This window comes from Dasypus novemcinctus, chromosome 7 (assembly GCF_030445035.2).
Source record: "Dasypus novemcinctus isolate mDasNov1 chromosome 7, mDasNov1.1.hap2, whole genome shotgun sequence".
NCBI lineage: Eukaryota > Metazoa > Chordata > Mammalia > Cingulata > Dasypodidae > Dasypus > Dasypus novemcinctus.
Window position 1 is genome coordinate 124,764,585 of NC_080679.1, and position 22,585 is coordinate 124,787,169.

The following is a 22,585-nucleotide window of genomic DNA, read 5'->3' on the forward strand; positions in this document are numbered from 1 at the left end:
AAAGTGAAGAAGGTCTCTGGGAAATAAGTGACAGCAAAGGAAGTGCAAACAAAGGTATCATGTGTGTCCCAGAAGGAGAAGAGAAGAGAAAAGGGGCAGAAGGAATATTTGAAGAAATAACAGTAGGAGATTTCCCACCCCTACTGAAGGACATAGAAATCCATGTCCAAGAAGCACAATCCAATAGCGCAACACCAAGACACATACTAATCAGAATGTCCAATGCCGAAGACAAAGAAAGAATTCTGAGAACAGCAAGAGAAAAGCAAATCATAACATGTAAGGGATACCAAGTAAGATTATGTGCTGATTTCTCACCAGAAGCCATGGGAGCAAGAAGACAGTATTATGATTTATTTAAGATACTGCAAGAGAAACACTTCAAGCCAAGATTCTTATATCAAGCAAGATTGTCTTTCATAACTGAGGGCGAGTCTAGAATATCCACAGATAAACAGAAACTGAGCAAATTTCTCACCAAGAGACCAGATTTTCTGGAAATACTTAGGGGTGTGATGGAGTCTGAAAAGAGAAGACAGGAGAGAGAAGCCTGGAAGAGAGTCTAGAAATGAAGATTATATCAATAAAAGTAACTAAAAGTATAAAAGAGTGGTGAAAATAATATATGACCAATAAAACACAAATAATCAGGAATAAACTTAACCAATGATATAAAGCACTTGTATTCAGAAAACTACAACTCAACGTTAAAAGAAATTGAAAAAGTCCTAAACAATTGGAAGAACATTCCATGCTCAAGGGTTCGAAGACTAGGGAAACGGACTTTGGCCCAGTGGTTAGGGCATCCGTCTACCACATGGGAGGTCCACGGTTCAAGCCCTGGGCCTCCTCGACCTGTGTGGAGCTGGCCCATGTGCAGTGCTGATGTGCGCAAGGAGTGCCGTGCCACACAGGGGTGTCCCACGCTCAAGGAGTGCACCCATAAGGAGAGCCACCCAGCGCGAAGGAGGGAGCAGCCTGCCAAGGAATGGCGCCGCCCACACTTTCTGTGCCGCTGATGACAACAGAAGCGGACAAAAGAAACAAGATGCAGCAAAAAGACACAGAAACCAGACAACTGGGGGAGGGGAGGGGAGGGGAGGGGAGGGGAGGGGAGGGGAGGGGAATTAAATAAATAAAAATAAATCTTAAAAAAAAAAAGGGTTCGAAGACTAAATATCATTAAGATGTCAATTCTACTCAAATTGATAACAGATTCAATGAAATCCTGATAAAAATTCCACCAGCATTTTGAAAATAAACTGAAAACAAGATTATCACATTTATTTGGAAATGTAGGGGGTCAAGAATAGCCAGAAACATCTTAAAAAGGAAAAGTGAAGTTGGAGGATTCTCATCACCAGACTTTAAATCATATTAGGGATGCGGACTTGGCCCAGTTATTAGGGCGTCTGTCTACCACATGGGAGGTCTGCGGTTCAAACCCTGGGCCTCCTTGATCCGTGTGGAGCTGGCCCATGCACAGTCCTGATGCACGCGAGGAGTGCCGTGCCATGCAGGGTGTCCCCCATGTACGGGAGCCCCATGCACAAGGCCTGTGCCCCATAAGGAGAGCTGCCCAGTGGGAAAGAAAGTACAGCCTGCCCAGGAGTGGTGCTGCACACACGGAGAACTGACAAGATAAGATGAAGCAATGAAAAAGGAAACACAGATTTCCGTGCTGCTGACAACAACAGAAGCGGACAAAGAAGAAGATGCAGCAAATAGACACAGAGAACAGACAACTGGGTCAGGCAGGGAGAAGGGGAGAGAAATAAATAAATCTTTTTAAAAAATAATAAATCATATTAGTTAGCTACAATGGTAAAAGCAGCATGGTACTGGCATAAAGAGAGACACATAGACCAATTGAACAAAAATGATGGTTTAGAAACAGACCCTGGCATGTATGATCAAGGGATTTTTGACTAGCCTTTCAAACCCACTCAGCTCAGGCAGAACAGTCCATTCAACAAATTGTGCCAAGAGAACTGAATATCCATAGCAAAAAGAAGGAAAGAGGACCCCTTTCTCACACCTTATCCAAAATTTAACTCAAAATGGTTCAGAAACAAAAAAGCAAGAACCATAAAATTTCTAGAAGAAAATGTAGGAAAATATTTTCAAGACCTGGTGGTAGGTGGTGGATTCTTAAAGCAGATTAAGAGGAGAACTGAGATGCATTACTGTTGTTTAATGTACACAGAAGTTTTAATGAGCTTTACTGTAAAAATGTGGAAATGTATAGTGTGGATGGTAACACATAGTAACAGCCAGGTTATAAATGGGGATGTGGCTGAAAATGGTAGTCTAGGGATGTAAACGCCAAGTGATAGATTGCTAAAGAATAATCTAGGAACTGAATAGCACGGTATACCCAGAAGTGGATGAGAGTTGTGGTTGATGGTACAGATGCAAGAGCATCCTTTCTGAGCTAGAGCAAATGCACATTACTATTTGATCATATACAAATTTGGGAAAATATGGTGGGAATGTGGAGAAGCATGGGAAAAATACAACTGGGGGGACAAATGGACTGTGATTAGCAGGAATAATGTAATATTCTTGCATCTATGCCAAAGATGTACTGTGTTGATAATGGGGCAGTATGGAAAATGTGGGTCAAATGTACACTATGAAAATGGTAACAATTGGATGACTTTATCTTGCATTTTATAACCAATGTTACAAATACAGTGTGGTGTGTTGATAGAGGGAATTTGCAAATTCTGCACATGTGCATGATGGCTTTGTAAATTTACAACTTCTGTCATAAAAATATATTTAAAAAATAATAGTAGGGTGTATTGGGGAAATGCACTCGATGTAAGATAAGGACTATATTTAGTAGTAGGGTGTTGACAATATTTTTTCATAATCTATAACAAATGTCTCACTACAATGCAAGGTGTTGGTGGTAGGTCTATATATGGGATCCCTGTATGATGTTAAGGATGTTTGCTTTGTAAGTTCAGAACTTTTACTACACACTTATTGTTTATGTATGTTCATATACAAATGATATAAAGATAATAATAGCATAGGGTGGGATGGGGGAAAATACTTTGGTTAGTAGTAATATTTTGCTAATGTTTTTCTTTCAGCAGAAGCCTCCTATTTTCAACAACCAGCCATGGTCTATTAACAAAGAAAGAACAAAAGCTAACATCTTTCTCATATGTTTCCGATAACTGTTTATTTTCTCAATCCCTTCCTCCCTCCTTCCTTCCCTTTTATTATTTTGTTAATATGGGTAAATGCTATTTTCAGTTAGTTTGAAAAGTAACAAATTGTGAATTTCTTTAATGTAAAAGTATTTACAAGGAGGCAATTACTTTTGGTGCATTATAGAAGAATACAACTGTCAGCATTTCACCTTTGTCTTTAAGTCTCTTAAATTGATATTTGGAATTTTAGGTCTCTTAAAGTGATTTTCAGAAACTGAATATGATAGGTTGCTTTTAATTTCATATATGGGTGATGAGGCAAAAGGGAATTTTTCATGTGTATGTATGTGTGCAAGAGTGTGAGAGGCTATGTGTGTAGATAAATCTAATTCTGTATTAGAGATACTTAGATCAACAGCTTTCCACCTATGAGAAATGGTAAAGAGAACAGCCAATTATCAATCAAAATGAATGAGTAATGCTTACTTTTCTTCCATTTCACTTTCACCACCAATAAGAGGCAATTAGATGGTATAAGAATGTTAAGAAAGGGTATTTTTGTAGAATTGATTGATTACAGGCCATTTTAATGTTCAGTTTTGAATTCTATTATTCCTTGGGGAAAAAGGAATGTTTAAGTATATTTAGAACATGAACATATCATTTTATGTTTGGAAATTGAGCTGGGTTGGACTGTATAGCCTAAAGGACATTACTCTTAATTAAATCTTAGTCCATGCTGCCGTGTTTACACCGCCCTGTCACAGAACAGTTGTCCATTTTGGCTGGTGAAGAAGGCTTCTGAAGCTTGGCGGCTTGCCATGGACTATAGCCAGTTAATTGCCATGGCCCTTGGTATGCCCAGTGCCTCATGAAATTGCCGTCATCACATTGGTGGCAGTCCAGACAGATGCACAGTAGGCAGTATTGATTTGTTTAATACCTTTATCTCAGGGAATCTCATTTCCTTGGCCATTCATCACCAAGGGATGGTGTTTGATGGCCATTGAGTCAAAATTCACTCTGAGGTGTGGTCAATCAATTACAGAAGATGATATACTGGTTACAGCACCCACCATGGGACTGAGAGTCCATGTGCTGTGGCAGTCTATTCTGATAATGTTCAAGGTATTACACATTTTTCCAAGAGCTACATGAGCAGAGAACCAAAAAATATTTCAGACAAGGCCGAACAGAAGTTTCCATCCTTGGTGTTGCCTACGAAAGAGAAGGAGGCTTATCAATTGATGGACCTACCTGGGCTCTTCATCTGCAAATTTCTCTTAGACTCTTGGTCAAGGTGATGCTCGAAGCAACAATTGCTGAATGGGGGTGTCCTGCAGCAGCAGTCTTTAGGGAACAGACAAAAGGCAACTGAAAATGGGAGGATTGCATCCAGCATCCAGGTGGAATCTGACCCTCCTCTTGACATAGAGGTGCAATGGACACAACCAATCCAATGTCCACATAGAAGAGGTGGCATTGGATTGGGAAAAGTGGACATAATGGACAAAGGGTATGGGGAAAGGCAGGAAGAGATGAGAGGTGGAGGCGTCTTCGGGACATGGAGCTGCCCTGGATGGTGCTTCAGAGGTAATCACCGGACATTGTAAATCCTCACAGGGCCCACTTGATGGAATAGAGGAGAGTATGGGCCATGATGTGAACCAATGTATATGAGGTGCAGAGGTGCCCAAAGATGTACTTACCAAATCCAATGGATGTGTCATGATGATGGGAACGAGTGTTGTTGGGGGGGGGGAGAGGGGGGGTGGGGGGGTGGGGTTGAATGGGACCTCACATATATATTTTTAATGTAATATTATTACAAAGTCAATAAAAAATAAAAAAATTAAAAAAAAAAAAAAGGCAGGGTTCAAGTCATGCCCTTGGGGCCATTAGAGTCACCAGCCCCACCCATAAAGTGTTGCAAATTTCTGCGATCGCAACTGATGCCAATTGGAGCCTTCGGGAGAAAGAAATGGCCGCAGGTTGAACTGGCCACTCTTGTTCTGGACACCCAAATTGCCTGATACAGCAAACTGATACATCCCTTTTGAGCAGCCACTATTACTGTGCTATTGGTCCTTAGTGGAGCATGGGCATTTTAGCACTCTGGATGAGATTTCACTTTAAGTCCAGTACTCACAAATCCTACTACTAAAGGAAGAGAGAATCAACAAAGCTCCGTCTTTAAATGGAAATTGTCTATCCAAGGCTGAAACCTCCAGAACTCAATGGCTCCATGAAGAGATTAATTCTTTGCCAGAGGATGCAGACTAAATGTAGAGGACCCTGCTGCACCTCCCTTGGCTAAGTGGGGATCTAGTTTAAAGACATTCTTCCTGATGATATGGACTGTATCAACCTACAAAGTTAAGACAGATGGAGTACTTTTGGGCTATCTGGCATCTGATCTAAGGATTACCACCCTCTGGATGAATTCATTCTGAACATTGAGTTGATTTCCATGTGGTGGAGATGGCTGTGCAGGCCACCCCAACAACTTCCTGAAAATATTTAAAGACTCATGGTCACTGGAAACAGTCTGCCATAAGCCCTGGTACTGCCAAACTGATGACTTAACTATAAAAGGACTCTCAATATTAGGACAAAGACAAGAGCTTGTCAGCTCAGGTGTGGATATCTTTGGTACACATGACGATCCCTCTGAAAAAGGATGATTTATTGCAGAACATGAATAATATTCTGCCTTGAAGAAGTGTGTGCTCAACAGGTGCCATGAATAGCCACTGGATTCACAACTGAATGGATCATGGAAGCCCATCTTAGATAAGAGAATGGGATAAATCATGCAAACTCACCCTAGAGGAAGTGGGATTAAAGATATTGCACAGACATGTGATTCCTGCAAATGATCTTAGGACATGCACCTGGCAAATTGGGCCACATCAGCTGGAGCTTAGACTCCACACAAGTCTGGCAACTCCACTACATCAGATCAGTGGCTCCTAGTCATGGATACCAATGACACCTCACCACCACTGATACCTACCATAGCTATGGAACCACTATCGTGTTGTGGCATGTCCATGCTTTGCAAGGAGTTGAATGTAGATGCAATACACAGTAGTTGCATTGCAAAAGTGTCTGTGCCATGCTTTGCAGGATGCTATGAGATTGCATTCTCATCAGGGGATATCTTTTACTGCACAAACAAGCAATGAGCACATTCATGTACAATAAGTTGGACTACCCATGTAACAAAAGGGGTCAACAAGTGGTTAAAAGCAAAACTGGAGAAAGGACATCAGGATGGCTGCTTATACGATGGTACTTCCTGCTAACTAGGTCAGTGTGGACATTTAACACTACTAAATGAGAGAAACATAGCCCTGGCAAAGCATGTTCTGAAATACTGAGCTTGGTGGGTTTGGAGAAGTACTAGGAAATCACCTCCCTAGTCTATGCCTACACAATCCCATCTTCAGTATACTCAGTGATTCTTTTTTTATTTCACTCTAAATGAAATCCTGCAGGTGGTTTGCCATTGACACAGCACTGGTATCCCTGGCAGGAACCCTGATTCCAATCCAAAGCTATATTGACCCTGATGACTCAGGTGGTGAGAACTCATGGGGAAGGTGAGGGGACCTGGGCATACCAAGGCAATAACAATTCTTTGGTGTTGTCATGAGTGCCTGACTCATCAATAAACCTGGATGAAATTACAGAGCACGACAAATTTGCTCAGGATGTGACTACTCATTCCAGACTTAGATGACCATTCTCAGAAGTTATTGGTCATGTTACAGTTACGGGAATACTGGGCCCCTGGAAAGATTGCAGCCTCAAGGCTTAGACAGTCTGCCTCATAATACCGGGGCAGGCCTCTCCTCAAGTAATAGGACAGCCACGGGAGATATGAGGCAAGGGAGGCAGATGGGGAAGCTAATCTTTTTCTTACTTCATCAGAACGCCTGAGAGCACCTGGATCAACAACACCCATGAAAATTGGTTGAGGAGTGGCAGCAGGTGGTGTTCTCAGGCAATGCTGGGTCTGCCACTCCAGTACAAGGTCACTGTCTTAGTATGGAATCTACTGTGTCAGTCTGCCCAGTGCAAAATAATTCCTGGTTACCCCATGTGATCTGGGGCCCCTCACCAGGCCATCCACTGATATTAACTCAGGTGCAATCTCATCCTTCTATTTACTGCTTTGTAGAACTTATGACATGAATGAAAGTCATCCTCATGGTAGAATTGGGTCACTGGCTCATATTGGCTCTTCTGCATGGCTGTTCATTGTATCACCCTCACATACCTTGTGCTTTGTGTGGGGAAAAATGGTGAAGGTGAATTACAGAGGATGACTCCTGTGAGGTAGCATGATAGATGTAACAGTTTTAAAAAATGATTTGGTTATGGATTCCTTTGTTGAAATAAAGTTCCTCCAAACCCAAATTTTACAACAGACAACCAATAACTGAGGGTGAACCAGGATTGGGGCTGAGGGATCCTTCTTGCCTGGCCTCCTCCTCATTGTCCTAAACCCCAAAATGCCCATTGGAAAACCAGGAGGTGATTTTTAAATTGTTATGTTTCAGGTTACTGAGAATTCTGTACAATTACTTTATATCTTAATAAATTATCATTTATCATATATATTTTCTGAAATGTACAAATAACAGATTATTTGATAGATCATTGTCATGTGAAAAAATAGAGTTACACAGAAGAATTATAATTAAAATATAAAAAAATATTTCTGTAACAGTTTCAAGCTCTGTGGATCCCAGAAAATCATGACCTTAGGACTTAGCTCATGTGGATGTGGAACACTTTGATTGGAGTGGATTTAGTTGGGGAGGCTTTGGTTGAATTACTTGAGTGAGACATGACCCAAGAGGGGTCTTAAGTCTTCTTGCTGGAGTTCTTCATAAACAGAGGACCTAAAGCAGAGGCACACTGATAAAATGTGTCAGAGACAGAGAAATCCCAAGAGGCTGAGGGAGAGGAGCCAGAGGCCAAAGACAGATGAGTAGAGCACAGAGGCATGGAAAGTGAACTCTGAGAAGCAGAAAGAAACATAGCCCAGAGGAGATGGGAGAGAAGAGTCATATGCCTGATCACCTAAATCTGAGCTCAGGGAAAAAGTGAGCCTGGAGGAGAAGACAGAGATGAAAGCTGGAGAGCCACCATGGTGTCTGGCCATATGGCGAGAGTCCAGGGTCAACAGCAGCCAAACGTTTGTGAGTCAGCATTTCTGATGATGACTCGATTTGGACATTTTCAGTCTTGGAATTGTAAACTTATAACTTAAATCCCATATAAAACCCTCCCATTTCTGGTACCTATTTCCCCCATCACTCTATAGCAAATGAAACAACTTCTTTTGAAAATTTCTTTGTATTCCTTTTTCTAAACACTTTCTTCTCAATTTGTAAATTTGGAAGAATATTCAAGATATGGTATCAAGGTGCACTTGCAGAGGAAGGATTTTCAGAGCAATTCAGACAGAGGGTAGTAATATTTAACTATACATGTATTTAGAAAAGAAAGAAAATATTACTACAGGCTAAAAGTTGTTTACTGAGAATGATATCATGAGTGAAATTTCTTAGGTTATGCTAGGGAGATTTTATCATTTAAATTCTCTGAGCTGTTCCTTTATGGCATTGAAAAACATAAGTGAATTTCATTCGTAATGCAGGGGTTCTTAACCATTTTTGTTCCACAGAACCCTTTGCCAGTCAGATGAAAACCATGGACTCCTAACTGTTTCCACACAAGACTGTGTGTGACTTATTAAATATAGCTCACCCACACCAACACGTCCACACAAGAATTTTTTTTTTTTTTAATTTCAATTCAAGCTCTCCAACCCCTTGTTAAGAACACCTGTCTTCAATTGATATCCAAAGTCTTTTGACTTAGACATTGTTTATCCTGACTTATCCTGGGCTTAAAAGCACACCTCAGCTCACTGACAGTAGAGGCTAAAAGAAGGCAGGAAGTAACATTTAATCAGCAACCACTGATGCCAGAGGCATTATGAGTCACATGTACCTAAATTCTCACAGGATGTGACTGGGGCCACATTCCTCCTTCAGACCCTTGGGTCCCCCATGGGTAATGTGTACCCCAAGTCAGCACAGCAGGTGCTGGGTGGAGATTTGGACCCCCATCCCTTCCACAGCAGCAAGTAGCAGGCAGTGTGCATTAAGGGTAGCCTCCAATTGCCCTAAACTCACCTTGGGTTTAGAGAAGCACAGATTGCCTAGGGAATAAGGAAAACCTCTGCACTCAAGAAGGTGGTTTTGGAAAAATGTCCTGAATGTGTCCCCAAAGGATTCTCTGGCCAACTTCCATTAATTCCGTGCCCAAAAATCTGAGGCCATGGCCCAGGTGCTTACTCAGGTATTCTCTAGCTTTCAGAAGCTCAGGTTCAGTATGGGCTATCAATACCTTACAAAACATGTACACCAACCTTCATGTGATTTGAAATTTATTCCAAGTAAATGCCATGGATCTCTTGAAGAGAACTGACTTCTTATCATCAGTGCTTACCATAACTGGTGGTAGGATTCCTTTATTTCTTGCTGTCTATAGTTTTTTACTTAAGTTTTTCAGTCTCATTACAGTTGCTCTGTTTTTCTTCACAAATGTTCTTTTGGTATGCCCTATATTTTTACAGTCATTTTGGAGTGGACTGAATTTTTGTTCTATTTCTTTCCCCCTTAAGGCTTACCACTTTTTGTTTTCTCTTTCATTTTCTCTTCATCCTAAGACTCTGTTCCCTCTTCTATGATTGTGGTAGTTTTGATATTTCGTACATTTGTGGCCAACCCAAAGAGTAATGCAAATAGGAAGGCATAAATGCGACCATAGACCACTCTCAAATATATCACTATGTCTGTTTTTTGTTTCACGGACCGCATTTTCCTTGGAGGGGGTCCACTGTTTATACTTCCACCAGCACCACGTTTTAGACATAGTGGTGGGTCCCAGCCTACATGGCAGTGACAGTTCTTTAGATTGTTGCAAATTCCTCTATAATTGCACTTCTCAGGGAAACAGTCATAGCCGATATTTGCCACAGATCCATTGCAAAAGACAAAATTGCAGTACTTTCCAGGGGCACAGATGGAACCATCATTCGGTCTTCCAACATCATTAGATCCTGTTCGACGGTGTTCATCCACCCCAAAACAAAAGGCATTTTCTAAGAGAGACTGATGGAATGAAACATGTTCCTGCAACTGTGGAAGATGAGTGACATTAGTGCACTGCAACCTTCCACAAAACTTGTGTTCTTCTGGACATGGAGTTTTATATCTAACATCTTTCTTTCTCGTACATTGTCCAAATCGGTCTCCTTCAGTATTTAATGTATAGCAAACATCTGGAGCATCCATAGCAACGTTACCAAAGATGGCTTTGCATTGCAAGTCACGATCTGTGCAGTTGCCTTTAAAGCAGTAACTCTTTTCACTGCAGGGGGTTCCATCTTGCATATGAAAGTCTACAGGACATGTATGGGTGTTCCCATTGCAGTACTCAGGAAGATCACATATATTTTGTATAGGTCTGCAGAGCGTCCCAGTTGGGGTATAAGTACAATTTGTACAGCATAGTTCGATGTCACAATGACTCCCAGGCGTCAGTTCACAGTTAGTGGTACAACAGGGATTACTATAACACTTCTTGAAGGAGCCACAGTCACATTGCTCTGTCTCCTCCACTATTTCATTTCCACAACGAAATTCTGTTAATGTTTCATTAAAAAGGGGGTAACGATCTTCAGCAAGGCAATTAGGTCCATACAGATGTATAGTTACTGTATGGTTAAAGGAACAGTTGCTAAATGCATCTGTTATCCCCGGGTATATTTGCATAATGCAGGTGGCCCTCCTCTGGCAAACACAAAATTCCCCATCTAAAGGCACCCCCAATGATAGCCCAATATTTTGTGCTGTAATCGTAGAAAGCAGTATATACGGCCTCCCTAGCTGGCCAATCATTACCAGATTGTCACGATGGCACACACGAGAAAATTTCGTACTAAAAGCATAGTCCTCTGGTCCATCTTTATCCACCATGAAAGATGACTTGTGTTGAATATTTTGATAGATGGTCTGTTGATAAAATGTATAAAATGGACTTCCTGGCACCTCATAAGGAGTCAGAGTGGCCGGATCCCTTACATTATATATGATCAAAGCAATAATATAGTAACGTACATGTAAACCCCACAAAAATGAGTCAACTACATTAGTATAACCTACCATATATTTGACACATTCTGTAAAGTTGTTCATTGTTCTATACATTGCATGAGAACATTGAGGAAGGCCTTGAATACTGAGTTCATGGGATGCAAATCGTGTGCTAGACAACTTTGGGGCTACAGTGATGTTTTCTGCAGAGAACAAGGAATCTATTTCCTCTTGGGTTCCTGGTTTATATGCAGGCTCCATTGCATTTCCATTTGCCACTATCTGAGAAATGATGTGTTCAAACCTGTGGGAATCCTTGAGGGGTTTGATTTCATAGGTAAGGTCATCCAACTTCATAATACCTTCGATACCTCCATAGCACATGTCCGCAGTGACCAGGGAATAAGGAATCTTCTCCAGGTAGCCGATGTAGTAACAATCTCGAGGAACATGGGGATGATCAGTGTGTAGGGCACCTTGGTCGTCCTGGGATATCACCGGTAGATATCTGGGCCTGAGCAGTTTCTTGAGCTGCATGTGGATGACGTGTCTCTGGCCACCGAATTTTAGGCTGTAGGAGACCCAGCCTGGTACCTGAAAACTTTTGCCACGGAACATCTGCTTCCTGGGAATCACCACCTCGGAGGAGATGTAGCGCCATGAGAGATGATCTTGAGAACACTGGGCAGAACCCAGGTGTGCCCAGAGCTCAAGCAGGAAGATGGCTACCTTGAGGGTGTCCTGGTCCTCCACCAGCTTCATGTGCCAACACAGTGATACCTGTCCAAAGAAAATGTATAAAGGGTATATATTCATTGAATCCAGGACTGAGCCATCTGCTGAGGATGCATGCCACCTTCGGAGGCCCTGACTAGCCACAAAGAGCTGCTTCAGGGCTCTGGGCATCCTATCCCTGGGCAGGTCACCTGGTAACCTGAATGCATTAGGTCACAACCACTGGGTGTGGCAGTGGGTGGGTCTGGAGAGTAATTCCTGGCCTTAGGTGGGATAGGTAAGAGTCTGGGCATTGGGTATCAAACTTGAAAAGAAAGAGTGAGGGAAGCAGGGGTGTTTTGTCTAGGCACATTCAGCAATCCTGAGCAAGCTTCATGGAAAATCACTGGCATCATGGTTGTTATCCTTGCTGGTGTAGCTCAGGAAACAGGTGTTTCTGTGGTCAGGTGGATTACCCACAAGACACAATACCACGTCAGAAACCTAGGAGGAAGCCAGACAAACTTTGGTTTTACCATTTTAGTGTCTTGTCCCTGCCTCAGGCTGCCCCAGCCTCTGTTTGACTGACAGTAATTGCTTCCCTTCCCTATGAAGGGAGTTTCAATTTGTAAAGTCATAGCAAGAATCAGCACAGTCAAAGAAAATTGTGTCTATTTCTTATTGTGGTAACTGCCAGGCAGGTCTTTCTGCTTCTCCAGAAACCCATCTATACTCTCCAGAATCCAAATATTCTAGACAGAGTGAGTGTAAACTCACCCTGAAAGTGAAATATCACTTCGGCCAGGAGACAGCTCCCAGAGAAACAACAGAGGTCAAAAGGAGTAAAAAGGATTTCACAGGATGATACTATGCTTAGAGACAAATTTGCTCCCCAATGCCACCAACCTGTGATGTAGTAGATGAAGGAAAACTGAACTTCCACCATTTTCCATTCCACATTGATGGATCTCCTAATTACAGGATCTTGAATTAATCCTTTACTATTATTCAGTCCTACTTTTCTTATTTTCCTCTTTTCTTTCATATTTTCATGTGGCAATCTGATACCATTCATAACTCAATGGCTGCTCAAGCAAATACAATGCAACAGGTAGGTAGGCTTTAAAAATGGGAATTTATTAGCTTGTGGTCTTAAGGCTAGAAAAATTCCAAATGAAGCTGTCATCAAGGTGATGTTCTCTTTCCAAGGCCTGGCATTCTTGGCTTGGCTGCCAGTGACCCTTCATCCTAGGCTGCTCTGTCCCATGTCAATGTCCATGTCAGCCTCTCCATTCACTTTGGGGTTCTATTGGTTTCACTTTCTTGCTTTCTATGGCTTTCTCTCCATCTGTCTGAATTTCAGACTGATTATAAAGGACTCCAGCTTTAGAGCCATCCTGACTGAATTGGCCCACACCCTATCTGAAGCAACTTCATCAAAAGATGCTACTTGCAATAGATTCACTCTCATCAGAATGGATTAAGCATAAGACTCCATTTTCCTGGGCTACATTGCTCTAAGCCACCACACAAGCTAAGTGTGTCCCATGAACCTTGTTAATTATGTTACCGTAGACATGCTGTAAATGTCATGAACAGGATAATACAGCAGCTTCCAACAAGGCCCAGGTCCAGGATATATAAGTGGATTGCTTCACACTACGCTAACCCATCAGGCAGGATATAGGACATTGGAAAATGCCTGTCAATGAAGTAGTACTATGTTTGTCAAGTTCCCAAATCTGAAGAAATCCATGAATAAAGTAGTGAACAATGGTTTTCTGACCAGGAATGCATTTGTTGAGGGAAACCAGACCATGCAGCCTATGAACTACATCAGCCCAATGCTCTCCTCCATGCTGGTCCCTGCCATATCATGTTCTCAGGCCTTTAGCTCTCAGGAAGAACAGGGAGAGAAGGGGCCAAGAAGACATGTGTGGCCTTCCAAGGAAGATGGCAGAGTCCTTCCAGCAAAACAACTATTAAACAGGCAGAAACTTACCACAAGTATTTTGAAACTCAGGAGGTCATCAGAAGAACACAATTCAGCATGCAGGGAAGGGTGGGAGGAAGAGGCTGATACACTACAGTTGAAGAACAGTAAATTGTTCTCTCTGCACAGCTACCAGCACCCATCCTGTACTCTCACAACATGTGACTTTGGGGTCCAGTCCATGGCTAGCTCCCTAGTTTCATAAAGGAACATAAAAATCCTCTTCTCCAAGAACAGGGGCAGGCAAGGCTAATCACTGTTCATGGCTTTTGATGAGTGAATTGGATTGCTGGGTGCCCAGCTCTGAAAGCAGCTATTGTTTCAACCTGCCCTGGACAAAGGTGGGGCAGCCACTGTTTCAAGCCAGCCCCAGATAAATCCAGGACAGCGGTGGTTTCAAGGATGGAAGCAGAGAAGATGAAGGGAATTTAAGGCAGGGTGCCCACAGAGGAAGCAGAAGCAAGCCCCAGGAAGAGAGAGACCCTGAGCCCAGGAAAAAGAAGCCTGAGGAAGGGAGGAGCACAGGAAGGTGAACCCTCACAGATGTTGGCAGCCATCTTGCTCCAACTTGTGGAAATAGAATTTGATGAGGGAAGAAACATATGCATTTTGGCCTTATCCATTGGGCCAAATCCGCTTCTCTGGGTTAGTCTTAACCCCCCTAGTACAGTGATGTGAAGACAACATTCCCCCTATCCTTTGGCATACTGGCACAACTCTCTCCATGTGGACCACATGGGAGGTTCACAGTTCAAACTCTGGCCTCCTGACGCAGGTGGTGAGCTGGCCCATGCACAGTGCTGACGCCTGCAAGGAATGCCATGTCATGCAGGGATGTCTCCCATGTAGGGGAGCCCCATGCGCAAGGAGTGCACCCCGTAAGGAGAGCCGCCCAGCACACAAAAAAGTGCATCTTGTCCAGTAATGCACTGCACACACAGAGAGCTGATGCAACAAGATGACACAACCAAATGAGACACAGATTCCAGGTGCCGCTGACAAGAATATAAATGGACAGAGAAGAACAACAGTGAATGGACACAGAGAACAGACAACTGGGTGGAGGCATGGGGAAGAGGAGAGAAATAAGGAAAAAATAAATAAAAAAATATATATTAACCCAGATATTGGATAAGATGTGGCAATCACCCAACATTCTTGGAAGGAGAGTTCTGGAGCTTGGTCAACATCTAGATGCTTGATGAAGGTGGAACCACGAAAATGGCTATAGGACAAGCCAGTGGAATGGGTGGGTCCCTCCCCATATGGACTCAAGGAGAAGAAACCATCTTCTTAAGAATGGCTCAGTCTTTGAAATCAAACAGAGGATGCTGAGCAGGTTTACTGAAGTGTAGACTACCTGTGGCTCATGTTTCCCTCCCAATTTCTCCTTATTGTAATGAAAATGTTTATCTTATACCTGTCCATTTGTATAGTGGAAACAGTAAGTTTTCTTTTGAATATTGTAATATCTTTTTGGGATTCAGAGGGTGGAGTGTAGCAGTTTAATAGTATTGATGAATTCCAAAAAGAAATATTGGATTATGCTTGTAATCTGATCTGTACCTGGGTAAGATTGAGTTGTGATTAAGGTGTTGAATCCCCACCCCTTGGTGGGTAGGGACTGACAGATAAAAGGCATGGAAAAGAACAGAGTTGGGTGTTTTTTTATGTTGGTGTTTTGATGTTGGAGTTTGATGCTGAAGCCTAAAGCTGGAGCCTTGGAAAGTAAGCTCACAGAGGAAGCAGAAGCAAGCCCCAGGAAGAGAGAAACCCTGAAGTCAGGAAAAAGAAGACTGAGGAACGGAGACGCCCAGGAAGCCTGATCCCTCACAGATGTCGGCAGTCATCTTGCTCCAACATGTGGCAATAGACTTTGGTGAGGGAAGTAACTTAAGCTTTGTGACCTGGTATCTGTAAGCTCCTACCCAAAATTAATAACCTTTATAAAAACCAACCAATTTCGGGTATTTTGCATCAGCACCCATTTGGCTGGCTAATAACAAGGGCCAAAGATGGACATCATATACTGATAAGGGAGATAATTCAACAGGAAGATGGAACAATTATAAATATATATGAAACTTACAGCAGAGCCCCAAAATACATGAAGGAAATATTGACAGGTTTGAAGGGAGAAAGGGACAATTTTGCATCAATAATAAGAGAATTTAAAACACCACTCTTAATAATGGATAGAACAACTAGTCAGAAAGTGAGTAAGGAAGTATAGGAATTGAGCAGCACGCTAAAACAAATAGTCATAACAGACATATATAGATCACTGCGGTCAACAAAAACAGCATACACAATTTTCTCAAGTGCACATGGATTATTCTCCAGATTAGACAATTTATTGAGTCACCAAACAAGTCTCAATAATTTTTAAAAAGATTTATTTATTTATTTATTTATTTATTTATTTATCTCCCCTTCCCCCACCCTGCTTGTCTGCTCTCTGTGTCTATTTGTTTTGTCTTCTTTTGTCAGCTTCTGTTGTTGTCAGCGGCATGGGAATCTGTGTTTCTTTTGGTTGTGTCATCTTGTGTCAGCTCTCCGTGTGTGCAGTGCCATGCCTGGGCAGGCTGCACTTTCTTTCACACTGGGCAGCTCTCCTTACAGGGCACACTCCTTGCTTGTGGGGCTCCCCAGCGCGGAGATACCCCTCCATGGCATGGCACTCCTTGCGTGCATCAGCACTGTGCATGGGCCAGCTGCACACGGGTCAAGGAGGACTGGACTTTCAACCGTGAACCTCCCATGTGGTAGATGGATGCCCTAAACACTGGGCCAAGTCCGCCGCCTCAATAAATTCAAAACTACTGAAATCATGTCATATATATTCTCCAACCACAATGGAATGAAGCTAGAACTCAATAACAGAGGGAGAAATGGGAAATATGTCGCAACTAAACAACATATTCATAAACACCCAATGGGCTAAAGTGGAAATCTTAAGAGAAATTAGGGAATCTCTTGGGAGCAAGTTAAAATGAAAAGACAACATACCAAAACTTAAGGGATGCAATGATAATGAAGGCAGTGTGCTGAGAGAGGGAAATTTACAACTCTAAAGGCTTACATAAAAAAAAAGAACTACCATATGATCCAGCAAGTCCTCTACTAGGAATATGTCCAGAAGAACTGGACATATGTGATACCAACAGGCATCTGCACACCGATGTTCATAGCAGCAATATTCATAACTGCTAAAAGTTGAATCAACAGACATGTCCATCGACCAATAGATAGATAAACAAAACGTGGTATATACATACAATAGAATATTGTGCTGCAATAAGGAAAAATGAATTTGGGACCCATATTGATAACATGGAGAAGTCTTGACGACATTATGCTAAGTGAAATAAAACCAGACCAGATACAAAAGGTCAAATATTGCATGGTCTCACTGATTTGAACTAAATATGAAGAATAAACACATGGACTTAAAACCTAGAGTATAGTTTATTAAGAGATAAGAGGAGGGCTGTGCTGGGTACTGATGATTAATATATGTAGAAGTTTTAATTAATTTGACAGTAAATATGTGGAAATGTATAGAGTTTATGGCAACACATTATAGTGAGTACCAGCTGGTTTATACATGGGATTGTGGCTGAAAAGGGTAGTCTAGGGATGGAAATGTCAACTGAAAGGAAACTAGAGAATAATCTAGGACCTGAAGAATACAGTGAACTCAGAGATAGATGAGAATTCTGGTTAATAGTACAAATGCAAGAATGTCCTTCTGTGAATTAGACTGGCTCTATTTCACTATTGCAGGGTGGGGGGATGTGGTGAAGCATGGAAAAAATACAACTAATGTAACCGATGGACTATAGTTATGAGCAATACTGCAATATTCTTGTATCAAAGCCAAAGATGTATTGTATTAATAATAAGCGAGGCATGGAAAAAATATGCCAAAATTATGCTATGGACCATAGTTAGTGGTAGGAATCTGATGAAATTATCTCATAATCTAACCACAATTGTGTGGTGTGGTGGTGAAGGATTATTGTATGGGAATTTCACATACACAGGAGTGTTTGTAAGCTCACAATATCTGTAATAAAAACATATTTTTAAAAAGAAGGATTTCAAATCAGAGACTTAACCTCAAAACAGGATGAACTAGAAAAGAAAGAGCAAAGTATCCCCAAAGTAACCAGAACAAAGGTTAGAGTGGAGATAAATAAAATAGAAAATAAACAATAGAGAGAATCAACAAAAACAGAAGTTAGTTCTCTGAAAAAATCAATACAATTGAATAAAGAGAGAGAACCCACAAATAGTGAAAATCGAAAGGGAAATCATTAGAATAAGCAAACCAGAGTCAGATTCTAGAATTTAGGTTACCAAGTGATGGGGTAGGGATAGAGAATAGGAAGTTAAGGCTTAAAATGCACAATGTCCTATTTTGGAATGATGGGAATGTTTTGGTAATAGATACTGTGATGGCAGAACAACATTGTGAATGCAAGTAATGGCACTGCAATATATATCTCAATATGATTAAAGGGGAAATGGTAGATTGTATATAAGGTAACAGAATAAACCTTAAAAAAAACAAAACATGGAACTACACCACACAAACATTGAGCTGTATTTCTAATCATGGATTTAATTATTAGTACAATTAAAAATAAGTGATATTATCAATTGTAACAGATGCTTCACACCAATGCCAAGTGATATTGGTAGATTGGTGGATTGGAATCCTGTATTTTATGCATTATCATTCAGTAAACCTACAATTTCTCTAATAAAAGGAAACAAAAATAAGACATACAGGAATGCAATGCTGGTCCTGTCCACTGTGGGTAGACCCCTACTCAAGTCATCCACTCTTGGTCCATCTCCCTTGTACACTGAATCAGGTTCTGATTGGTCTTTAGACCTTAGAGTGAAGCCATTTTTCAAAAATGCAAAAGCAATTCATTGCAGGATGGACAGACTTATCAACATATGATGCAGGAAAACTTGAATAAAATGATAAATGAACTAGACCTAACCGACATTTAAAGACCATTGCACCCAAAAACAGCAGGATATACATTCTTCTTGCGTGCTCATGGGTCATGGCTACACCCCATGTTAGATAAAGAACAATTATCAGTGAATTTAGAAAGATTCATATTATACAAAACTCTTTCTCTGACCACAGTGGAATGTAGCTGGTAATCAATAAAGGGCAGAGAATGGAAAATTCACAAATATATGAAAGTTAAACTATTCACTTCTAAACAATCAGTAGGTCAAAGAAGAAATTGCAAGAGATATCAGTAAGTATGTGAAGGCAAATGGAAAAGAGAACACAACATATCAAAACGTATGGGATACAGTGAAGACAGTGCTAAGAAGAAACTTTATAGACCTAGAGGCCTGCATTAAAAAAGTAGAAAGCTGGGGGACGGACTTGGCCCAGTGGTTAGGGCATCCGTCTACCACATGGGAGGTCTGCAGTTCAAACCCCAGGCCTCCTTGACCCATGTGGAGCTGGTCCATGCACAGTGCTGATGTGCACAAGGAGTGCCCTGCCATGCAGGGGTGTCCCCCATGTGGGGGAGCCCCACATGCAAGGAGTGCACCCCATAAGGAGAGCAGCCCAGTATGAAGGAAAATGCAGCCTGTCCAGGAGTGGTGCCGCACACACGGAGAGCTAACACAACAAGATGATGCAACAAAAAGAAACACAGTTTCCCATGCTGCTGACAACAACAGAAGCAGACAAAGAAGACGTAGCAAATAGACACAGAGAACAGACAACTGGGGTGGGGGGAAAGGGGAGAGAAATAAACTTTTAAAAATGTAGAAAGAACTAAAATCAAGGACCTAAGTGCACATCTGGAGGAACTAGGAAAAGAACAGCAAACTAATCCCAAGGCAAGCAGAAGGAAAGAAATAAAGATTAAATTAGAAATCAACAAAATTGAAAATAAAAAAAAGAATTAACAAAAACAAAAACTGGTTCTTGAAGAAAATTGATAAAATTGATGAATGCTTGGCTAGACTAATAAGAAAGAGAAAGTAGATGCAAATAAATAAAATCAGAAATGAGAGAGTGGACATCACCACTGACTCCACAGAAATAAAAAAGGATCAAAAGAGAATATTATGATCAACTGTATGCCAACAAATTAGACAAATTATATGAAACAGATACATTCCTAGAAATACATAAACAACCTACACTGATGAAAGAAGAAATAGAAGATTTCAATAGACCAATCGCAAGTAAAGAGATTGAACCAGTCATCAAAATCTTCCCAAGAAAGAGGAGTCCAAGGCAAGATGGCTTCACAGGTGAATCCTACCAAGCATTCAAAAAAAGAATTATTATTACCAATCCTGCTTAAACTCTCCTAAAGAATTGAGAAGGGGGAAGCGGATTTGGCTCAAAGGATAAGGTGTCTGCCTACCACAAGGGAGGTCTACGGTTCAAACCCAGGGCCTCCTGAGCCATGTGATGAGCTGGCCCATGCACAGTGCTAAGGCACGAAAGGAGTGCCATACCATGCAGGAGTGTCCCCTGTGTAGGGGAGCCCCATGCAAAGAGTGCACCCCATAAGGAGCGCCACCTAGAGTGAAAAAAGTGCAGCCTGTCCAGGAATGGTATCGCATACACAGAGAGCTGATGCAGCAAGATGACACAACAAAATGAGACACAGATTCCAGGTGCCGCTGACAAGAATACAAGCAGACACAAAAGAACACACAGGGAATTGACACAGAGAGAAGACAACTGGGGTAGGGGGTAGGAAAGGATAGAGAAATAAATAAAAAATAAATCTTTAAAAAAAAATTGAGAAGGATGGAACATTACCTAACTCATTCCAGGAACCAACATCACTCTAATACCAAAACCAGATAAAGATGCTACAAGAAAAGAAAACTACAGACCGATCTCTCCAATGAACTTTGATGCAAAAATCTTCAACAAAATACTGGCAAATAGAATCCAGTAACAAAGTAAATGAAATATACACCATGATCAAGTGGGTTTTATCTGAGATATGCAAGGGTGGCTCAACACCAGAAAATCAATTAATATAATATACCACATTAACAAATTGCAGGAGAAAACCACATGATCATCTCTATTAATGCAGAAAAGGCATTTGACAAACTCTAGCACCATTTCTTTGTTAAAAAAGGAAAGAAAACAAACAAAACAAAGGCAAAAAACCTTGGAAAGTTAGGAATAGAAGGAAACTTCCTCAATGTGATAAAGTGGATATATGAAAATCCAACAGCTAACCATTAGAATCAATGGTGAAAGACTGTAAGCTTTCCCTCTTAGATGTGGAACAAGACAAGGATGCCTACTGTCACCACTCTTATTCAATATCGTATGAGATGTTCTTGCTAGAGCAGTGAGGCAAGAATAAGAAATAAAAGGCATCCAAATTGCAAAGGAAGAAGTAAAACTTTCACTTTGCAGAGGATATATATATATATATGTATATATATATATATATATTTCCTGAACTCTACCTCAAAGCTAATAGAACCAATAAATGAGTTCAGCAAAGTGGCAGGATATAAGATCGAAAAGCAGAAATCAATAGGATTTCTACATACTAGTAAAGAGCAAGCTGAGAAGAAATCAAGAAAAAAAAATTCAGTTGAAATAGCAGCTAAAAAGAATCAAATATCTAGAAATAAATTTAACCAAGGATATAAAGGACTTGTACATGTAAAAGTACACATTTCTAAAAGAAATCAAAGCAGACCTAAATAAATGGAAGGACTGTATGCCAACAAATTAGACAAATTATATCAAATATTTGGAAGACAAAATATTAAGATGTTTATTTTATCCAAATTGATTTGCAGATTGAGTGCATTCCCAATAAAATTTCATCATCCTTTTTTGCAGAAATGGAAAAGCCAATCATCAAATTCTTTTGGAAGGGTAAGGGGCCTTCAATGGACCCCTTAAAAATGAACTACGTTGGGGGACGCACACTACCTGACTTTAAAGCATATTACAAAGCTACAGTATCAAACAGCAAGGTAGTAGCATAAGGATAGACACCTTGACCAATGGAATAAAATTGAGAGATCAGAAATAGACCCACACATGTACAGTCTACAGTCTACAGTCTGATAAGACTTGCAAGACTACAGAACGGGGACAGAATAGTCACTTTAACAGATGGTTCTGGGAGAACTGGATATCCATACCCAAAAGAATGAGAGAGGACCCCTCTCCCACACCCTATAAAAAATCAACTCAGGATAAATCAAAGACCTAAATATAAGAAACAGGACCATAAGACTTGTAGAAGAAAATGTAGGGGAGCCTTTTTGAGATCTTGTGCTAGACAGTGGTTTCACAAATTTCACACCCAAAGCACAAGCAACAATAGAGAAATTAGATAAATGGGACCTGCTCAAAATTAAAAACTTTTGTGCTTCGAAGAAGTTTGTCAAAAAACTACATAAGCAGCCTACTTAATGGGTGAAAATATTTGGAAACCCCATATCCCTTAAGGGTCTAATAACCAGCATATATAGAGAGA

At 41.0% G+C, this 22,585-nt stretch overlaps 1 protein-coding gene across 1 annotated transcript; it reads right to left on the reverse strand.

The window, feature by feature from the left end:
* Positions 1–9,629: 9,629 nt before the first annotated feature.
* Positions 9,630–12,240, reverse strand: LOC131279235 (disintegrin and metalloproteinase domain-containing protein 21-like). Its single transcript, XM_058301131.2, has one exon. It carries the CDS (start codon positions 12,161–12,163, stop codon positions 9,914–9,916), a length of 2,250 nt encoding a protein of 749 aa, XP_058157114.1. The 5' UTR covers positions 12,164–12,240; the 3' UTR covers positions 9,630–9,913.
* Positions 12,241–22,585: the final 10,345 nt, after the last annotated feature.